General features: G+C 36.3%; 1 protein-coding gene across 3 annotated transcripts in view; it reads right to left on the bottom strand.

Annotated features, from left to right (window-relative positions):
* Window positions 1-23,597, bottom strand: part of MED13 (mediator complex subunit 13) — a 95,110-nt gene that overhangs the window by 8,032 nt on the left and 63,481 nt on the right. For 2 of the 3 annotated variants that reach the window (XM_073798346.1, XM_019945402.3), the window contains 11 exons: window positions 21,752-21,913; window positions 17,874-18,097; window positions 16,050-16,239; window positions 14,681-15,143; window positions 13,266-13,485; window positions 12,420-12,611; window positions 11,635-11,858; window positions 9,482-9,624; window positions 3,416-3,574; window positions 3,112-3,297; window positions 962-1,110 (listed from right to left, as the gene is read on the bottom strand). In XM_073798346.1, the coding sequence (XP_073654447.1) occupies window positions 962-1,110; window positions 3,112-3,297; window positions 3,416-3,574; window positions 9,482-9,624; window positions 11,635-11,858; window positions 12,420-12,611; window positions 13,266-13,485; window positions 14,681-15,143; window positions 16,050-16,239; window positions 17,874-18,097; window positions 21,752-21,913 (2,312 nt within the window). Of the gene's footprint in view, window positions 1-961; window positions 1,111-3,111; window positions 3,298-3,415; window positions 3,575-9,481; window positions 9,625-11,634; window positions 11,859-12,419; window positions 12,612-13,265; window positions 13,486-14,680; window positions 15,144-16,049; window positions 16,240-17,873; window positions 18,098-21,751; window positions 21,914-23,597 lie in introns of those variants that run through there. The other variant, XR_012328783.1, reaches the window with a different exon arrangement.

Below are 23,597 nucleotides of genomic sequence, written 5' to 3'. Positions count from 1 at the left end.
ACTGCAGGGGTACACGTGTTTGATCCCTGGTCGGGGAACTAAGATCCTGCAAAGCTGAGTGGCCAAAAATAAAAAATATAAAAAGCTGCTTACACTTTTTGAAAGCTGCAACATGTGAAAGGAAGGTAATTTGCTAAAAGCAAAAATGGTTTCTGGGAATTCCCTGGAGGTCCAGTGATTAGGACCCCACACTTTCACTGACGAGGGCGCGGGTTCAATCCTGGTCTGGGAACTAAGATCTCGCAAGCTGCACAGAGCAGCCAAAAAAAAGGTAAAACTGATTTTAGTAAAGAGGTATGCTTCTCCTTATATATTTTTTCTCTTTTTTCTGTAATCTCATTTCTTTCCAGTTAAAAAAGAAAAAGGAGGAAAGTAAGGTTGGACAAAGATGCTTTATTTTAAACTTATGTACATTACAATAATCAAATAACCACTATATATAATTTCATTCAAATAATGATGTTATTCAAATGAAGCCCAATTAGTTTTGAGTTCAAATAGAATAACATGACAGCCTGCTTCCATAGCTGCTAAAAATAAGGGGGGGCGGGGGAGGGGCGCATGTGAGAGTCTGTTTTTTCTGTTCTTATTAGAAAATTATTTCCTTTATGTTCCTTGTCACAGCCCTGATACGAATGGCAGCTCTTAGAGTAATATACTGATTCTCAGATAATATAATCCTATATCCTGCTATGGTGAAGTAGCAGGAAAACTATAAATATAAAAGGATTAATGCCAAGTAGTCTAGAAAATACAAAGTCCGAGAAAGCAGAACCTTAGAGACTCTCTTAATAACGTACAACTCAACATACTGATGTCTCTAAGGTAGAAGTACATGAATGTACTGCTGTAATGCTCTGGCTAATTTTCAAGGAAAAAAAGTGTTCTATTTCATTGATATAATCCATTACTAAGTTAATGAATGACACTTAGATAAACTGAACTTTTATAACAAGGTTACCTTGCCAGCATCACCTCCATGGGGGTAATGAGATCCTGGAGAATGAACAGGAGATCCCGTTGGAGATGCAGGAAGGATATTAATGATATCAGGGTCAAGATCATCTCCTGTGTCTAGCAAATCAAAGATACCCATTCCATCTGCTCCATCTATATAGGAGGAAGAAAAACATTAAATACTCCATTTTTCATATCCTATGGTCATTTACAGGAGAGAGTTAATGGACTTTAACCAAAATGAGTTAATCAACATCTACCGAATGTCTACTATGTGCCAACTATTGTGCTGGGAGCCAAATAATCAACTATGCATAAATAAGCATGTGGTAGTCTGAATAATGGCCCCCCAAAGATGTCCAAATCCTTATCCCAGGAATCTGTGAATATGTTACCATAAAGAACTTTGCAGATGTGATCAAGCTAAAGATCTTGAAATGGGGAGATTATTCTGGATTATCCAGGTGGGTCCAATGTAATCACAGGGGTCCTAGTAAGAGGGAGGCAGTACCATTAAGAGTCAGTGAAGATGTGACTATACTAAACTGCTGGCACTGAAGATGGAAAAAGGGGCCATGAGAAAGAGATGTAGGTGGTCTCTAGAAGCTGGCAAAGGCAAGCAAACAGATTCTCCCTTACGGCCTCTAGAAAGAACCAACCTTGCAGACACCTTGACTTTATAGCCCAGTAAGACTGAGTTTGGGACTTCTGACTTCCAGAACTGTAAGACAGTGTGTGTTGTTTTAAGCCACGAACTATCTGGTAATTTGTTACAAATAGCAATAGGAAACTAATACAAATGCTGGAAATGAAAACATATTTAAAATGAGACCATTCCCGACTAATTCCTAAATTCTTTACTATTAAAATATTCAAGTTACTGTATAACACACTAAAAGAGGAGAATAATTAATACCCATACTTGTGATTTTAGAGAGATGCCATTTTCTAAGGTAACCACTCAGAGCAACAATGGAATATCACTTATTTTCTCTTCTTCTAAAATGCAATCAATAGGTTCATCTAGAAAACTTACAAATTACTATATTATTCTGGCAAATCAAAACACAAAAGAATATAAAATGACCTGCAAAGTTCATGTACAGGTAACTCAACAGCACATACATAAACCTGTACATTGGGACTTCCCTGGTGGCGCAGTGGTTGGGAATCCACCTGCCAGTGCAGGGGACACTGGTTCGAGCCCTGGTCTGGGAGGATCCCACATGCCATGGAGTGACTGGGCCCGTGAGCCACAGCTACTGAGCCTGCGCGTCTGGAGCCTGTGCTCTGCAACAGGAGAGGCTGTGATAGTGAGAGGCCCATGCACCGGGATGAAGAGTGACCCCACTTGCCACAACTAGGGAAAGCCCTTGCACAGAAACGAAGACCCAACACAGCAAAAATTAATTAATTAATTAATAAACTCCTACCCCCGACATCATCTTAAAAAAAAAAAAAACCTGTACAAATATTTTATGATCCATGTTGACTTTTAAAATAAGTAAACATTTATGGGATAATTCATAGCACTAGTTCTGATATCAATAAGGTAGAAGAATGGCTGTTTCCTGTTGCACTTCAACAAATTACCACAAACTCGCTGACGTGAAACAACATACATTATTCTCTTACAGTTCTGGGGGCGAGAAGTCCAAAATCAGTTTTATTGGGTTGAAATCAAAGTGTTAGTCATTAGGCCAAAATGAAGGTACTGGCAGGGCTATGTTCTCCCTTGAGGCTCCAGGGGAAAATCAGTTTCCGTGTCTTTTCCAGCATCTAGATCCATCTTCAAGGTCAGCGGCATAGTCATTTCTCTCTGACTTTGCTTTCCTCTGTTTCCACCACATGCCCTTCTCCTCTTTTGTGTACAGTCAAATTTCTATCTATCTCCCTCTTATAAGAATCTGTAAGATTGCATTTTGGGCCCACCTGCATAAGCCAGGGTAATCTCTCCATCTCAGGATCCTTAATTTAATCAGATCTGCAAGTCTTTTTTTTAGGTGGGGGAGAGGGAATATAAGGTAACATTCACAGGTTTCAGGAACATTCACAGGACACAGATGTTTTGGGAGGTATTATCCACCCTATAATCAGCCACAATCATCCAGATTTATTTTATATTTGCAAACCTGTACAGAACAATCCACCTACCATTGTTGGGATTGAAAGCTAAGTCCAAATTTTCAGTGGTATAAGTAGCTGAAGCTACTTGCACAGAAGCAGAAGTAGGAAACACAAGTATATGAGTACATGATGTATCCTGTGGGGTGTTAAGCTGAGACGTCTGCATGTTTAGAGTGGTGCTTCTTCCAAATACAGAACCAGTTGACACAGAATCTGGAAAGAAAATGAAAGGTATTTTTTTCTTTTAATAAATGAAAAATCGATTTTACAAAATACGTAGAAACTTAAGTGCATAAAGAATTAAATCTGATATAAACTAAAGATAGCTAACCTGGCATAATAACAAAAGAGCCTTGGGGTTCCATTGCTACCAAGCAAGCACTGAGAATGCTGGGAGAGTCTGCAGCAGATATACCACACATTCTACACATGTCTTTCAGCCTTTTACTTAGGGACTGCAAGTTTCGACGACTCAGCAAACAGCTCCAATCTGTGGGTATCAACAGTAAAAAAAAAAAAAAGAAAATATCTAAAGTAACAGCATTGTTAACACTGTATAGAACAAAAAGTTAAAACCTAATGGTTTTAAAATTAATGTATTCTTCAAGAGTCATCATTAAGTCAAAAAACTCTTATTGCTGACTTTACTCAACATCCTTTATCCCAACTTTAATGTACATTAATATCAATTAGGACCTGCTGAACACAGGATGAGTTGCACACTAAACAGAAAGGGGGAAAAAATGGAAGATGACAAGAATAGTAGTAATAACACTGATATAAAGTTCCAATATGTCCTTTTAAAATCTGAGTTAAGCCATTTGTGGACTGGACATATGTGGTTACTCTTTAAAAACACAACAAAAAACTAGATTTTTATAACCTTTGCATTTTATTCAGTACCTATTCCGAGATATGGTCAGAATAGTATATGAATTAACATAAAACAGAAATTAACCATTCTCCTGCAAAGTATGGCTTACAAACAGCAGAAGCAAGAAGAACTACAATCCTGCAGCCTGTGGATCAAAAACCACATTCACGGAAAGACAGACAAGATGAAAAGGCAGAGGGCTATGTACCAGATGAAGGAACAAGATAAAACCCCAGAAAAACAACTAAATGAAGTGGAGATAGGCAGCCTTCCAGAAACAGAATTCAGAATAATGATAGTGAAGATGATCCAGGACCTCAGAAAAAGAATGGGGGCAAAGATCACGAAGATGCAAGAAATGTTTCACAAAGACCTAGAAGAATTAAAAGAACAAACAAACAGAGAAGAACAATAAAATAAATGAAATGAAAACTGCACTAGAAGGAATCAATAGCAGAATAACGGAGGCAGAAGAATGGATAAGTGACCTGGAAGACAGAATGGTGGACTTCACTGCTGCAGAACAGAATAAAGAAAAGAGAATGAAAAGAAATGAAGACAGCCTAAGAGACCTCTGCGACAACATTAAATGCACCAACATTCGCTTTATAAGGGTCCCAGAAGGAGAAGAGAGAAAGGACCCGAGAAAATATCTGAAGACATTATAGTGGAAAACTTCCCTAACATGGGAAAGGAAATAGTCCAGGAAGCACAGCGAGTCCCATACAGGATAAACCCAAGGAGAAACACGCCAAGACATACAGTAATCAAACTGGCAAAAATTAAAGGCAAAGAAAAATTATTGAAAGCAGCAAGGGAAAAACGACAAACAACATACCAGGGAACTCCCACAAGGTTAACCGCTGATTTCTTAGCAGAAACTCTACAAGCCAGAAGGGAGTGGCATGATATACTTAAAGTGATGAAAGGGAAGAACCTACAACCAAGATCACTCTACTCGGCAAGGATCTCATTCAGATTCGATGGAGAAATCAAAAGCTTTACAGGCAAGCAAAAACTAAGAGAATTCAGCACCACCAAGCCAGCTCTACAACAAATGCTAAAGGAACTTAAGTGGGAAACACAAGAGAAGAAAAGGACCTAAAAAAACAAACCCAAAACAATTAAGAAAATGGTCATGGGAACATACATATCGATAATTAACTTAAACGTGAATGCATTAAATGCTCCAACCAAAAGACACAGGCTTGATGAATGAATACAAAAACAAGACCCATATATATGCTGCCTACAAGAGACCCACTTCAGACCTAGGGACACATACAGACTGAAAGTGAGGGGATGGAAAAAGATATTCCACGCAAATGGAAATCAAAAGAAAGCTGGAGTAGCAATATTCATATCTGATAAAATAGACTTTAAAATAAAGAATGTGACAAGGAAGGACACTACATAATGATCAAGGGATCAATCCAAGAAGAAGATATAACAATTATAAATATACATGCACCCAACATAGGAGCACCTCGATACATAAGGCAACTACTAACAGCTATAAAAGAGAAAATCGACAGTAACACAATAACAGTGGGGGACTTTAACACCTCACTTACACCAATGGACAGATCATCCAAAATGAAAATAAATAAGGAAACAGAAGCTTTAAATGACACAACAGACCAGATAGATTCAATTGATATTTATAGGACATTCCATCTGAAAACAGCAGATTACACTTTCTCCTCAAGGGTGCACAGAACATTCTCCAGGATAGATCACATATTGGGTCACAAATCAAGCCTCAGTAAATTTAAGAAAATTGAAATCATAGCAAGCATCTTTTCTGACCACAATGCTATGAGATTAGAAATCAATTACAGGGACAAAAAGCCTAAAAAACACAAACACATGGAGGCTAAACAATACGTTACTAAACAACCAAGAGATGACTGAAAAAATCAAAGAGGAAATCAAAAAATACCTAGAGACAAATGACAATGAAAACACGACAATCCAAAACCTATGGGATGCAGCAAAAGCAGTTCTAAGAGGGATGTTTATGGCTATAAAGCCTACCTCAAGAAACAAGAAAAATCTCAAACAATCTAACCTTACACCTAAAGGAACTAGAGAAAAAAGAACAAACAAAACCCAAAGTTAGGGACTTCCCTGGTGGCACAGTGGTTAAGAATCCACCTGCCAATGCAGGGAAGAGAGGTTCAAGCCCTGGTCCGGGAAGATCCCACATGCCACGGAGCAACTAAGTCTGTGTGCCACAACTACTGAGCCCGTGAGCCACAACTACTGAAGCCTGCATGTCTACAGCCCATGCTATGTAACATGAGAAGCCACTGCAATGAGAAGCCCTTGCACCACCACAAAGAGTAGCCCCTGCTCACTGCAACTAGAGAAAGCCCGTGCACAGCAATGAAGACCCAGTGCAGCCAAAAATAAATACATTTATTTTAAAAAAAACAAAAAAACCCAAAGTTAGCAGAGGGAAGAAATCATAAAGATCAGAGCAGAAATAAATGAAATAGAAACAAAGAAAACAATAGTAAAGATTAATAAAACTAAAAGCTGGTTCTTTGAGAAGATAAACAAAATTGATAAACCATTAGCCAGACTCATCAAGAAAAAGAGGGAAAGGACTCAAATCAATAAAATTAGAAATGAAAAAGGAGAAGCTACAACAGACACCGCAGAAATACAAAACATCCTAAGAGACTACTACAAGCAACTCTATGCCAATAAAATGGACAACCGGGAAGAAATGACAACTTCTTAGAAAGATATAACTTCCCAAGACTGAACCAGGAAGAAATAGAAAATATGAACAGAACAATCACAAGTAATGAAACTGTGATTAAAAATCTTCCAACAAACAAAGTCCAGGACCAGATGACTTCACAGGTGAAGTCTATCAAACATTTAGAGAAGAGTTAACACCCAACCTTCTCAAACTCTTCCAAAAAATTGCAGAGGAAGTAACACTCCCAAACTCATTCTATGAGGCAACCATCACCCTGATACCAACAGCAGACAAAAATACTACAAAATAAGAAAATTATAGACCAATAACACTGATGAATACAGATGCAAAAATCCTCAACAAAATACTAGCAAACAGAATCTAACAACACATTAAAAGGATCATACACCATGATCAAGTGGGATTTATCTCAGGGATGCAAGGATTCTTCAATATATGCAAATCAATGTGATACACCATATTAACAAACTGAAGAATAAAAACCATATGATCATCTCAATAGATGCAGAAAAAGCTTTTGACAAAATTCAACACTCATTTATGATAAAAACTCTCCAGAAGGTGGGCATAGAGGGAATCTACCTCAACATAATAAAGGCCATATATGACAAACCCACAGCAAACATCATTCTCAATGGTGAAAAACTGAAAGCATTTCCTCTAAGATCAGGAACGAGACAAGGATGTCCACTCTCACCACTTTTATTCAACATAGTTTTGGAAGTCCTAGCCACAGCAATCAGAGAAGAAAAAGAAATAAAAGGAATACAAATTGGAAAAGAAGAAGTAAAGCTGTCACTCTTTGCAGATGACATTATATTATACACAGAGAATCCTAAAAATGCCACCAGAAAACTACTAGAGCTAATCAATGAATTTGGTAAAGTTGCAGGATACAAAATTAATGCACAGAAATCTCTTGCATTCCTATACACTAATGATGAAAAATCTGAAAAGAGAAATTAAGGAAACAGTCCCATTTACCATTGCAACAAAAAGAATAAAATACTCAGGAATAAACCTACCTAGGGAGACAAAAGACCTGTATGCAGAAAACTATAAGACACTGATGAAAGAAATTAAAGATGATACCAAGAGATGGAGAGATATACCATGTTCTTGGATTAGAAGAATCAATATTGTGAAAATTACTATACTACCCAAAGCAATCTACAGATTCAGTGCAATCCCTATCAAATTACCAATGGCATTTTTTACAGAACTAGAACAAAAAAATCTTAAAATCTGTATGGAGACACAAAAGACCCCGAATAGCCAAAGCAGTCTTGAGGGAAAAAAACGGAGCTGGAGGAATCAGACTCCCTGACTTCAGACTATACTACAAAGCTACAGTAATCAAGATAATACGGTACTGGCACAAAAACAGAAATACAGAACAATGGAACAGGATAGAAAGCCCAGAGATAAAGCCATGCACCTATGGTCAACTAATCTATGACAAAGGAGGCAAGGATATACAGTGGAGAAAAGACAACCAAAGACAACCTATTCAATAGTGGTGCTGGGAAAACTGGACAGCTACATGTAAAAGAATGAAATTAGAACACTCCCTAACACCATACACAAACTCAAAATGGATTAGAGACCTAGATGTAAGACTGGACACTATAAAACTCTTAGAGGACAACATAGGAAGAACACTCTTTGACATAAGTCACAGCAAGATCTTTTTTGTTCCACCTCCTAGAGTAATGGAAATAAAAACAAAAATAAACAAATGGGACCTAATGAAACTTCAAAGCTTTTGCACAGCAAAGGAAACCATAAACAAGACGAAAAGACAAGCCTCGGAATGGGAGAAAATATTTGCAAATGAATCAATGGACAAAGGATTAATCTCCAAAATATATAAACAGCTCATGCAGCTCAATATTAAAGAAACAAACAACACAATCCAAAAATGGGCAGAAGACCTACATAGACATTTCTCCAAAGACATACAGATGGCCAAGAAGCACATGAAAAGGTGCTCAACATCACTAATTATTAGAGAAATGTAAATCAAAATCACAATGAGGTATCACCTCACACCAGTTAGAATAGGCATCATCAGAAAATCTACAAACAACAAATACTGGAGAGGGCATGGAGAAAAGGGAACCCTCTTGCACTGTTGGTGGGAATGTAAATTGATACAGCCACTATGGAGAACAGTACGGAGGTTCCTTAAAAATCTAAAAATAGAATTAACGTATGACCCAGCAATCCCACTACTGGGCATATACCCAGAGAAAACCATAATTCAAAGACACATGCACCCCAATGTTCACTGCAGCACTATTTACAATAGCCAGGTCATGGAAGCAACCTAAATGTCCATCAACAGATGAAAGGATAAAGAAGATGTGGTACATATATATAATGGAATATTACTCAGCCATAAAAAGGAATGAAATTGGGTCATTTGGTGAGACGTGGGTGGATCTAGAGACTGTCATACAAAGTGAAGTAAGTCAGAAAGAGAAAAACAAATATCGTATATTAACACATGTATGTGAAACCTAGAAAAATGGTACAGATGAACCGGTTTGCAGGGCAGAAGTTGAGACACAGATGTAGAAAACAAACGTATGGACACCAAGGGGGGAAAGCTGCGGTGGGGGGTGGGGTGGGGATGGTGGTGTGATGAATTGGGCGATTGGGATTGACATGTATACACTGATGTGTATAAAATTGATGTCTAATAAGAACCTGCTGTATAAAAAAATAAAATAAAATTCAAAAAAACACAGAAATTTAAGTATTAAATAATAAAAGCACAATTTTACCTTTTAATTCTCCATGACCAATCCTTCCTAGACGGCCAATTACAACTCTCCATGGCAATGAACTCATCTGTACAAGTCCTAAGCACCACTCCCAAAGTTTCTGTAGACCAAATCTTCTGGCAGATCCTTTTTTCCGACGAGCCCTGTTGTATGGAATAGAGTCATAAATATTTCTAAAATTCTTATGATGACATTTCGAAAGAGCTCAAATTTGTGAAAAACTGGTCCCTTCATTTTAATACTTGATAGTTTTTACACAAGTTCTAAGCAAGAATATATATAAAATCACAGGTTTGGCATGATAGTTTGTATTTTGTTTAATACATATTAAAATATATACTTAAAAATTGTCCAAGAACCACCAAAATTCACCAGAAACACTGCTCTATACCAGAGTATTGGCACACTTTTTCTTTAAAGGGCCAACATTTTAAGCTTTGCAGGCCATCAGGATTCTTCTGCAAGAATTCAACCTGCTGCAGCACTAAAGCAGCCATGGACAATAATTAAACAAATGAGTGTGGCCAGATTTGGCCTATGGCCTGGAGTTTGCCAACCCTTGCTTCATACTTTATTTTTTTTTTAATAAATTTATTTTTTTATTTATTTTTGGCTGTGTCGGGTCTTCGTTGCTGCGCACGGGCTTCCTTTAGTTGCGGCGAGTAGGGGCTACTCTTCATTGCGGCACTCAGGCTTCTCATTTTGGTGGCTTCTCTTGTTGCGGAGCACGGGCTCTAGGCACATGGGCCCAGTAGTTGTGGTTAGCAGGCTCAGTAGCTGTGGCGCACGGGCTTAGTTGCTCCGTGGCATGTGGAATCTTCCCAGACCAGGGCTCGAACCCATGTCCCCTACATTGGCAGGCGGAATTCTTAACCGTTGCGCCACCAGGGAAGTCCCTTGCTTCATACTTTAAATTGAAGAATATCCAACAAACCCCTCCCCACACTTCCCAGAACAAAACAATGCTGTTTTCTGCATGCACGTCCTTTATTAAGCAAGTACATAACATTAAGTGCTCTGTGGCTGAGCAACAGTAGCTACCATTTATTGAGTACTTCCTATGTACCAAGCAGTATGTCCAATCAATTTACATGTAATACCTCATTTCATCTTAACAACCCTATAAGGCAGATAAAATTATCCTCCTAATTTTACAGAGAAGCTAGCTACAGCTCAGTCGGATAAAGTAATTTTGTCGAGATCACACAGCCAATAAGTGGCAGGACTGGGATTTGAACCCAGATCTCTATGACTCTAGAGTTGGACCTCTTAACCGTCATCTCACTTCTACTTTCAGTAAAATGGCAATACACTATTTTTTTATTGGGAGGGTGGTATTATTCTTTCTCTATTCTCTTTCTCATCCTTCACAGATTAATGTTTCTATATTCAGCGCCACTATAACCAAATAATCACTAAGTTTTTTTGCACATAACCAATTTCTGAAATTAAAAGAACAGAACGTTTAGATAATAAAGAAGAAAATAAAGAACAGAACCAAATCTGAAAATTAAAGTTACTTCATGGATTTTTCAGGTTCTCTTAGGCAGTGTTCACTAGCCTTGAAATATGTTATTACAAGTGTCTATTAAGTGATAATTCAATGAGGCTCATCTTTTGTGACCTATTAGTTACAGTCTTCATGAATAACTGTTCATGATACCTAACTACTATCAAGAAGAATTCTAAAAAGAAGACCACCATTTTCAGAAGACACTCCAACATTTAAAGAGGAAAATTTTTAGTACAGAAAGTTAACTCAGTTTATTAGGGACTATATCTTAGATGGTATATGAGAAAAGTAAATGTTCTAGGATGCCTTACTAGATTTTAATTTGCAGATGGCTTTCTAGTTCCATGTTCCAAAATTTGTTAGGCTAAAATCATTACCTCAAGGTTTATTACACAGAATACAGGGGCTTTAACCTCTTTTGTCTATGTAACCGAGATAATCAAAATTATTTTTGAGTCCATTAAATTATACAAATATTCACTACAAAAGAAACGAAAAGCACCCACAATCCCAAGACTTAATATTTTAATATATATACCTTCCAAACCATTTTCTATTCATTAAAAATGAAACATAATGTGCATGTATGAATTTTTTTTCAAGGGATGATACAATGATACACTTAAGGAAATAAAAGTACCTATTTGGGACATCGATGTTAATGATACAAGTTTCTAAAAGTTCTCCATATAGATCTGTGCAAGATGCAAGAATCCATCTTTGATCATGTGATAAACAGTAGCCCACGAAAAGAACATTGTATTTCTGTCCAGCTTCTCCAAATGTTTCTCCTAGCTCTGTCTGTTTATCCTTCACTGGAGCCAGAATAAAAGGAGGTGTATAAAGTCGAATACACTCTGGTCTCTGTAAAGTAAAAAATTAAGTTACTACGGTACTATACAATCACAAAAAAATTTTTTATTGAAAATAAAGATAGGGACTTCTCTGGTCGCGCAGTGGTTAAGAATCCGCCTGCCAATGCAGGGGACATGGGTTTGAGCCCTGGTCCAGGAAGATCCCACATGCCACAGAGCAACTAAGCCCGTGAGCCACAACTACTGAGCCTGTGCTCCAGAGCCTGTGAGCCGCAACTACTGAGCCTGCATGCCACAACTACTGAAGCCCATGGGCCTAGAGCCCGTAAGCTGCAACAAGAGGAGCCACCGCAATGAGAAGCCCACGCACTGCAACGAAGAGTAGCCCCTACTCGCCGCAACTAGGGAAAGCCCATGCGCAGCAACGAAGACCCAACACAGCCAAAAATAAATAAATTAATTAAAAAATAAAAATAAAAGAAAGATATAGTATATCTACCCATTATAAGATAACTGGAAAATGAGAGCTAATCAGAGACTTGCACTTAGTTTTGCATAAAATCATAAAATGTAGTCCTTCAATAACTCTGGTAATGGAAAACATACTTACATCAGGACTTTTAAGAGCAGTTTCCATGGCTAAACCTGGACCAAAACCAGTCAATGTTTTCACATTGGTTGATGTTGGAAGTGGTCTCCGACACTGGGTAAAGGCCGAAAAAGCCAGGGATTTTAAATGCTGGGTATAGATTTGTCTATCTTCATGCTTCACAGGTTGCAACAGGTACTGACAGGGAACAATCTAAGAATTACAGGCAAACATTACAAATGTTAGACTTTCCACAAGAGAATAAAAAGAACAGTGAGTCTAAAACTCTAAACATTTTATTAGAAAATTTAAACAAAACATAATTAAAATAATCTAAAGAACGACATTTTCTTATCTATTATATAGATTTTTAATGAATACTCAATTTTATTAATAAGCTATGTAAAAATCTTTAAACATTTCTACATAGCAGTTATACTGATCAATACTGCCACTGACTGCCATAGTCCTGTTGTAGCCTATAAAGAATAATTCAAATTCTCTGCATACAACTTAATATGGTTAATTTCTCTCTACTTCTAGTTTGTAACCTCTTATTTAGAACTCTAGTTTATATAAGTCCATTCTTTTCCTATTTAAGCTTATGAATTTAAAAATTAGTTTATAAAAGTAACACGGGAGAGATATTTAACATACTTAATGTGGTCTTTTTATTCTCTTACTGTTGTATCACTGCAAGTTTACCTTTTATAAACTAAGATTTCTATTATAATATTATTTATATAAAGTCAATATAATAGAACCTGGCCTTTAGAAAATCAATGTGGATACAGAATAGTAACTTTGAAACTTCTATCAACGTCAAGCGTTTTAAATAAATTAACTTATAACATTTATCATTCTCACCTGTACAGAAACAGTGCTCTTAACATGAGGAGGAAGAGTCTGGACCATTTCCAGAAAACATCGAAGTAACCCCAAAGTCCATACATTAGAAGAATTAGTGCTCTCATCTTTGTTTTCATATGTAAAAGGATCAATTATATAAACAACAATTGCAGGTGGATAAGTGATTGCATGTGAATCACCATCTGTGGGAATGCCCACTTTGTCCCGATCCATTGTGCTAAAATTTGAAGTAGAAATAAGACAGTTAGGGAAAAAGTTCTCCTGTACCTTCTCGGAATAGCATCAAAACAGGTTCTTAATACCCTTTTTTCTTTCTTTTTTTTTTGGGGGGGGGGGGCGTGTGGTGTTGAGAGCTTCTCTAAAAATGAGGGACAGCTTTCTCTCCAAAGAGAACCAAAAAGTTCACAATTTGATGGTGTACAAAGACCCTTGGCATTAAGAGGCCTTGCATTAAAAAGAAGAAACAGAATTCTTAAAACCACAGAGCATTAGAAATGTCAGAGAGCTTAGTGCTTAAGTGATAAAACTAAGACAAAAATAAGTTAAATGAGCTGCCCAAGATCACAAGGCTGGCTAGAGGCAGAGCTAGACCAAAAAGAAACCAATTCTCCAGACTTAGTCAATGTTCTATTACATTTTTAGAATATATATATTCATTTCATACTTCATAACTTCAATGGTGATTAAGCTTCATTCTTTGATGGTGATATGATTTTTTAAAACTCCGAATCTTTTTAGATGTTCAAAATGGAAGATCTAGCTGGGTAATTAAGAGTCTGCTTTTAATCACATATAAGTATAACTTTGGGCAAAACTGCATCCAGGTAGCTGAAAGATATAACCAAGCTTAGGCTAACTTAACCTATAAATCGAAAGGGAATGCCTTCTTCATAAAGTAATAAAGAGAGCTGTCACCATCATTGTTGTTGTTATAAATAACTTAAGTGGAAGCATTTTGTAAAGAGCATAATATGCATTATATCCTATTGCTCCCACTCTACAGATAAGAAAACATGCTCAAAAACGTTAGGTAACTTTCCTAAAGTGACATAGCCAGTAAACGACAGATTCAAATTCTGGTACAACTCTTATGCCACTGAACAGGGTCATTCAATAGTGACTTCTAAATCACTGGAGTGATTTGCATAGGCAAGTCTACTTGACAGTTACGTCACACAACAGACTCAAACATCACAGGATAGTTAGACTAAATGGTTTTTAAGGTCTTCATTCCCACCCTGAGATTCTATGATAAAGACTTTATGAAGAGTCTTCATTATAATTTTACAGATTAAATATTCGACATTATAAAAACTAAAATTTCAAGGATAAGACCAAAGGCTCTTTATGTTATTTGGACAAGAAGAAGCATATATTTATACTTCTGCAAAGGTTGGTATATTTAAATATACCTTTCAGACACATCAGGATGTGGCTGACTCGGAATCGAAGACGACTCTCCAGAAATCCCAGCTGTTTGTAGAGCTGATGGTGGTTGCCCTCCTAGCTGGCCATTCTGAACTGTACTCGCTTGCGTAGACATGGATCCCGCAACACTACTGTTCATACTGCCAAAGGGTGGAAATGAAGGTAGTTTATTTGATGACATTCCACTATTCAAGTTGGAGGATGATGAAGATGAAGCTGAGGTTGTGGTCAAAGTTGAGTTAGCTGTGGCAACTGAAGAAGATATGGCAACACCTGAAGTCATTGTCACAGTGCTGCTTGCTGTAGATGCTAGGGTGGCAGATGGAATATTAGCATTTCCAGTACTTGTCATCTGAGGTGGAGTAATCAAAGGCTGACTTGTAGGGGCAACTAAATTTGGTTGGGAAAGTAGAGAGCTGTCCAATGGCTGGGAAGCAAGGTAAGGACCTAAAGACAATAAAAACAGGATATTTAATTCTTTATTTCACTGATTGGTTCTTTATTTAATCTACTATGTGAATAATAATTTCTAGTTTATACTCTTTTGGTCATTACCCTCCCCCTAATTTGCCTGCTAACAGTGTAGCAAACACTAGCTTTCTATTTCCCCTACAAAGTGAAAAAAATTTTTAAATGGAATTGAAAAATAAACCAGTTTATACAAAATAAAGAAATGGTTTCCATGAAATATAATAAAATTCTATTTTGAAGGCATAATTAATTAAATAAAAATAACAGTATCTAGCAAATTTTCATTAAACCATTCAACAAGTTCCTAGGTCACAAGTTGAATAGTGACTATACTGGGAACTAATTAAATATAAAATGGAGGAATGTTATGGGGTTCAAATTATAGGAATGTCTAATGAGGTTCAATGTTTTGGTTCTGTGTCTCTTTGGATTAAGTCTAAAGTTAAGTCCATTGATATTTAATTCAAGGGTGTTAAAAGCAAGTCTTCAACAGCTGTCATTTCTTAATTCCAACAAAGAACTGTCTCTCTGTGTTGTAGAGGGAACTACAAGTTGTTTTACCTCTAAACCATTAACAAATCAAAAATCTTAATTTTAATAAACTTAAATAAAAACACAAATCTTCCTACTTGATGGGATCCCTACCGTAGTGATCAACAAACTTTTTCTGTAAAGGATCAGATAGTAAATATTTTTGCCTTTCCAAGTTACACAGTCTCTGTCACAACGACTCAGCCCTGATCTTGTAGCATAAAAGAAGCCACAGACATCTGTAAATAAATGAGCATGGCTGTGTTGCATTAAAATATTATTTACAAAAAGCTGGTGGACTGGGTCATACTTTGCTAAAATGACCTTATACAATAAATACAAATTCAATACCTAGGTCATATCTGCAGACTTGTGCATAAAGCTTGAGTTTAGAAAATGCTTCACTGTTACCATCAGCTGCCTGAGAAAACCATTCTGCTACCAACTTTTCTGATAGTTTCTTTGATGCAGTAGATCCAACTCTCATGATCCCATCCGTCAACAGTCGAGAAATAGGTCTATGTTGACCCAATCGACAAGACTACAAATACAGATACAGAAATCAGAATTAGTGAGTGTGCTATAGTTTTTTAGTTCATATCATAAAGGATTTAAGCTATTTAAAAATAAGCTTTATCATTTATAACTAACATTTGCAATAATAATATCAAGGTGAAATGGTGCCACAGGTCTTTTTACTTTTCTACATTAGAAATCCATTGAATTTCTATCAAAATTAAAATATCTCCAATGAAATAAAACACCTAGATAATAATGGCACTAGATCCACGTAGTTTGAATAATGAAAACTTGCAGAATACAGAAATAACTGAGCATGAATATACAGTCATTTTAAGTTGTACATCCATCCCAATTCATGTATATAAATGCATTACCCAGCTCTCCCTCCAATTCTGCAGGCCACTAATGTTTGTTACAGGAAGCCCAATCTCAAACAGGTTTGCAACACTGGATTAAGTAAGTTTAGACAAGGATTTCTTTACTGTAAGACTTTCAAAGGCTTTAATAAGCTAACATGTATAGTGAATCTCTAAAAGGTAAATAGATACAAAATGTCTCCCCAAACCTATCTAACTATGGAACTTTTTTCTGGGAAGATTTTGCAGGACTAGTGTTCTAAATAACACTCTTTGGAAATATTTACTTTTACAAAACACACTACAGATATCTTGCAATTAAAGTTAAGTAGAACATTAATGAGGAGCTAAACCAGCTCAAACTAACGATTCAGATTGTAAAAGAAACTAAATTTTAAAGACTAGATTTCCAAGCATTTGTGGGAAAAGGGAGATACCGTTGGCCCTTTGTATCCTTAGGTTCTGAATCCACAGATTCAACCGACCATGGATCAAAAATATTCAAAAAAAAAAAAAAATCCAGAAAGTTCCAAAAAGCAAAACTTGAATTTCCCATGTCTGCAACTATTTACAAAGCATTAGGTATGTAATGCTATGTAAATATCATCTATAAGTAATCTAGAGATGATTTAAAGTACAACGGAGGATGTGTATAGATTATATACAAACACCAAGCCATTTTATATAAGATTGAGCATCCATAAATTTTGGTGTCTGCAAGGGGTCCTAGAACCAATACCCTGAGGATATTCAGGAACGACTATAAAATGAAGTTAAGACTGTATGTTCCAGGGTACTTAAAATTTATAATCATTGTACTCAATGATGGATACAACATGAGAATTGTAACTTAAAAGACCAGCCAAGAATTTCAGAAATAAAATGGATCTTAGAGAGGCCTATCATAGCTTTATTTTACATATGAGGTAAGTAAGGCCTAGTGTCTAAACCTGAGGTCCTAGAGAATCAAGACTAGAATTTTTATAAATGTAATTTGTTCCTGGCCATTTACAATGCTACCCTTTGTTTCAGAAAAAGATTATCTTAAATGGGACATACATGCTCTCAATGGTTTTCCCCCAGTACGGCAATTTCCACAGTGACCCATGGTGCACACATCTCACAAAGGGTCTGGCTCAAAGCTGTAAAGAATGTAACTGGCTTTTATGAGAACTAAACACCTAGTCTGACATTGTTATTATTCTTTACCAATCAACTGAAATATCCAGTATATTTTATATATAAACATACAAATCATAAGGTAGTTTTAAAACGACACCTCTTTTTAAGCACCTACCTCATATATTGCAGTAAGATCTCTAAAAAAGCTTTTGGCTCCATTTAACAAGGCTTCATTTTCTGGACATAGTACAACATAAGCTATATCTCTTTGAGATCCATAGGGTTCCAGCATAAGTCTCTCCCAATAAGGGAGAGCAAATGGAGAAAGCACCAGAAAATCAAAATCATAACCCAACAAAAACGTGGGGATTGGCAGTGGTTCTGGGGATTCATCAGTTCCTAAATAAGAAAAGACATATTTTAAGAAAAGATTTAAAAGAAGAACATTTATTTTTATATATTATTTTTAGAATATTTTAAAATTTTATTTATTTTTGGCTATGTCAGGTCTTAGTTGCAACATGCAGGATCTCCGTTGCGGGTTCTTCCATTGCAGCGTGCGGGCTCAGTAGTTGTGGTGCGCAGGCTTAGCTGCCCCTCAGCATGTGAGATCTTAGTTCCCCAACCAGGGATCGAACCCGTGTCCTCTGCATTGGAAGGCAGATTCTTTACCACTGGACCATCAGGGAAGTCCCAAGAGGAACATTTAAATGTCAAGAGTTAGTGTAGTCATTATTAGTAGTAAAAATATTTAATTAAAGACAAAAAATACCTAAAAGCCAGTGATTGAGACTTCCACAGTTAGGAATTTGCTAAATGACCTTTTATAAAATATGTGACTTATACCTTCACTTAAATGTAAAAAAATTAGAACAAAAAACTTATTAGTACAAAAGAAGATATGGGAGGGTTTTAAAAAAAATTATATTAGTTTCAGGTGCACAACATAGTGATTTGATATTTTTATACATTATGAAATAATGACCACAATAAGACTAGTCTCCATCCGTCACCATACAAAGTTGTTATAACATTACTGACTACATTCCCCATGTGTACATTACATCCCCATGATTTATTTATTTTATAGTTGGAAGTCTGTACCTCTTAATCAACGTCACCTAATTGTCATCATTTTATTTTGAATAAACTCAAGACTGGGGAAAGCCTTTTTAAGCATAATGTAAAACCTGTCCATTTAAAAACTGATTAATCTGACAACATAAATTTTAAATTTTGGCATGAAAAAACACTATAAACAAAGCCAAACAATTAACAATGAATTGGAAAAAAGATGTGCAATGTGTACAACAAAAGGTTAATTTCCTTACCATAGAAAGGGGACCTATAAATCCGTAAGGAATTGATCAACATCCTAACAGAAAAACAGGTAAAGGATATGAACAAAGTCCACAGAAACAGAAATACCTCTTATACATAAAAAGATGCTCAATCTCATTAAGAGCAAGGAATTTAAAATAATTAATAGCAAACAATTGTAACATTTACTATGTGCTAGGTAATGTTCAAAGATCTTTACATGTATTCACTCATTTAATCCCCACAAAAACCATGAAGCAGATACTAATATCAACCTTATTTTAGAGATGAGAAAGCACGAATAGAGACGTTAAACAACATGTCCAGTATCACATAAGAAGTGGCAGAAGTGGGATTTAGAATCTAGGAAATCTACCCTCAAAGTCTGTACTAGTCTACGTCTCAAACTATAATGAAACAAACCAGTTTCTCCCATCTACTCAGCACCCTACTGGCAAGGGTTTGGGGAAACAAACATTTTATTGGTGGGAGTTTAAACCACTATCAGAGAGAGTAATTTGGCAATATATATATTTTTAAATATACACATGCTTTAAGCCAGGGATTGTGTGCATTCTAGAATAGTTGTAATGATAATGATGCAAACAATGTTAAGTCCATAAACAGTAGACTGGTAAAATAACATATGTACAGAACAATGGAATATATGCAGCCATTTAAAAAAAAATGAAAAATAAAAGCTCATATGTACTGAACAGTAAGGTGTAGAACTCTGCATGTGTCTACTATTTTGGCTTCAAAAAGAACGTAAAAATACTATAACAATAAATGCTGGAGAGGGTGTGGAGAAGAGGGAACCCTCCTACACCACTGGTGGGAATGTAAATTGGTACAACCACTATGGAGAACAGTATGGAGGTTCCTTAAACAGAACTACCATATGATCCAGCAATTTCACTCCTGGGCATATATCTGGAGAAAACCATAACCTGGAAGGATACATGCAACCCAATGTTCACTGCAGCACTATTTATAATAGTCAAGACATGGAAGCAACCTAAATGTCCATCGACAAAGGAATGGATAAAGAAGATGCAGCATGTATGTACAATGGAATATTACTCAGCTATTAAAAAAAAGAATGAAATAATGCCATTTGAAGCAACATGGATGGACCTAGAGATTATCATACTAAGTAAGTCAGAAAAAGACAAATATATGATATTGCTCATATGTGGAATCCAATTTAAAAAAAAAACCATGTAAATGAACTTATTCACAAAACAGAAACAGACTTACAGACATAGAAAACAAACTATGGTTACCAAAGGGGAAACGTGGCAGGGAGGGATAAATCAGGAGCTTGGGATGAACATACACACACAGTAGTAGTATACAAGATAGACAGCCAACAAGGACCTACTGTATAGCACAGGAAACCCTAACTCAATATTCTGTGACGATCTATATGAGAAAAGAAACTAAAAAGGAATGAATATAGGTATATGTATAACTGAATCACTGTGCTGTACACCTGAAACTAACACAAAATTGTAAATCAACTATACTCCAATAAAACTGAAATATTTTTTAAAAAGTAGAAAAAATATATATATAAATACTATAATTAAACTGCATTTTTCACTGATTATCAAGTTTTTTTAAATGAAATTTAAATTATTCAGCCATTAATAAAAGGAGGAAAAGGAAAATATGAGCAAATCATCTACTACTTCTGTACATAATGCATTCTAAAACCATGCAAAAAAAGTCAAGGACTTCAGAATAAAAACTATTATTTCAAATATATTTTAAAAGTTTCAATTACATCCCACCTTTCAGAAACACTCTTTTTTGTTTTTTGGGGTTTTTAAAAATTTTATTTATTTTTGGCTGTGTTGGGTCTTCATTGCTGTGCGTGGGCTTTCTCTAGTTGTGGCGAGTGGGGGCTACTCTTCGTTGCGGTGCGCGGGCTTCTCATTGCAGTGGCTTCTCTTGTTGCGTAGCACAGGCTCTAGGTGCATGGGCTTCAGTAGTTGCAGCACTCAGGCTCAGCAGTTGTGGCTCACGGGCTCTAGAGCACAGGCTTAGTAGTTGTGGCGCATGGGCTTAGTTGCTCCGTGGCACATGGGACCTTCCCGGCCCAAGGATCAAACCCGTGGCCCCTGCACTGGCAGGCAGATTCTTAACCACTGCACCACCAGGGAAGTTCCCAATCTTTTCTGGGGTTTTTTTCCCCAGAGATAATCTTCAACAGATAGTTCAAGCATTTTGAATGCTCCTTCCATTACAGTTGACCATAAATCTACTGTTTACCATACTGAGAGTATTCATTTGTTACTCTTGTCACAAGGGGCAAATTTCTGTCTTTGTTCTTTCTTTTTTTTTTAAATGAAGACCTTGGGGCCTTTTATCACTAGTATTACCCTCTCTTTTTTACCCCATTTTTCATTAAATTTTGTAAAATAGTAAACTTACAAGAAAAGTAGTGTTTCAGTCTTTATTTGGCAGTATGATTCTTTCTTCACATAAAATCTTTCTGGTCAGTAAAATATGTAAAAACAAGCTGTTCTTTCTGAAGTGGGATTGGAGAACCCAGTAAAGTGAATGTTGAAAACGTTCAAAGTAAGGAAGGCTAAGATTGACCACACTGGCCTTAAGTCAAGCATATGCCACCGAAATATTTAAAGATAAATGTGCTTATTAAAGTTGGGCAAAAAAACTGAGAAATGATATAAAATAAGTCAATACACATTACTATAAATTACTTACCATAAGAGCCTCGGCCAGCCATTTTATGAAATTGTTGCCAAGTGAGAGGACCTTGAACCCCCCAAGGCCTTACTGTTCTTTTTTTCTGAATAGCATCCTGAAGAACTGGCTGAAGAGATAGAAGCATTCGAAGTATATCTTGTGAGCACTGCATACTCACATCTACAACCATTAAAAAAAAAAAAGAAAAAAGAATAAGAATTGCTATTGTCAACACAAAAATTTTTATGATAACAAGACATCTAGGGAAGTTTAGCTCTTCATCACCAAGATTAAGCATCTGCTTGTGTAGAGAACTATAGTAAGTTGTATCTAAAATGATCTGTAGAAATGATTTTTCTAGGTATTTAAAACCAAGAAGAGACAATAAAAAAGTTATTGTAACTCGTCTTCATAAAAAGTCATTCATTAGCTCATTGATCAATTTATAAATTAATCAAATAAATTTCTTCCTTTTTGCATTTATTTTGGTTGTTTTATCTATTTATTTATTTAGACTGTGCAGCTCGGCACACAGGATCTTAGTTCCCCTACCAGGCATCAAACCCGTGCCCCTTGCAGTGGAAGCGCAGAGTCTTAACCACTGGACCGCCAGGGAAGTCCCTATTTTGGTTGTTTTTGGTGCTTATCGGTATCTTACTAGAAAGAACTTTGCCTCACACAGAAATGAGTTATAAATTATGCACCTTCATTACCACCACTTTGGTAAAATGACCAGATGGACTAGACTGGTTACAATGATTAAAGCTTAACTTGTGAAAAATGGTAGACTGTATGTAACAACTCTGAAGTATACAACTTGTACAGTAACAGATAAACTTGTTCATACTGCTAAAAAGTGCTGTAATATCTGAAGATATTTTATTAACCTAGACGTAACAGATTTACAGATTATCAAATTATTATGACCTACATTTCTGACCAACTATCAGGATGGATATGGAGGGTGTCACTCTTAATTGTCAAATGGCTTTTTAAAAAACCATGAAATATTACTGATATAAGTAATCTGTCCCTCCATTATGGTTCAGCTGTATCATTAAACCTGTTTGAGCACTCTGTTATGTTAAATCATTCAACTTTAATTCATTATTATTATTGCCTAATTTATTTCTTGTTTTAATTCCCTATATCTAAATAGTGTACAGAATCAGAAGTAATTTAATTTCAGATATACTGCTTAATAATTATTATGTTTAAATAAACTATTATATACATAATAGAATACTAGTCATTAAAAGTGATAACAGGACTTCCCTGGTGGCGCAGTGGTTGGGAGTCTGCCTGCCGATGCAGGGGACGCGGGTTTGTGCCCCGGTCCAGGAAGATCCCACGTGCCGCAAAGCGGCCGGGCCCGTGAGCCATGGCCGCTGGGCCCGCGCGTCCAGAGCCTGTGCTCCGCAGCGGGAGAGGCCACAGCAGTGAGAGGCCCACGTACCACCAAAAAAAAAAAAAAAAAAGTGATAACAGAGCTATTTGAAATGGACAAATGACTAATAAACTAATAAATTAAAAAACAGGTTTTAAAAGTATGGAAGATAATTTTACACAAACAGAACTATGTGTATTCATATGTGACTATTTACATAAAATCTAGAAAAAGTTGTCATTGGCTAAGGTTGTTTATCATAATCAAATGGGGAACTTTTAAAAAACATATACACAGAGCTTACCCTGAGAAATTCTGGTCTGAGTGAAGCTCAGGAAACTACAGTTTGATTTTAATTCAGAGAGATTCCCATAGATACTCTTTCATTCTTAAAAAAATATATATTTAATGAAGACCTACTATGGGTCAGGAACTATGCTAGCTGCTGGGAATATTGTGTAAATAAATTCTTATTCA

This window comes from Tursiops truncatus, chromosome 20 (assembly GCF_011762595.2).
Source record: "Tursiops truncatus isolate mTurTru1 chromosome 20, mTurTru1.mat.Y, whole genome shotgun sequence".
Taxonomy (NCBI): domain Eukaryota; kingdom Metazoa; phylum Chordata; class Mammalia; order Artiodactyla; family Delphinidae; genus Tursiops; species Tursiops truncatus.
This window is presented reverse-complemented; position numbering and strand designations above follow the sequence as displayed.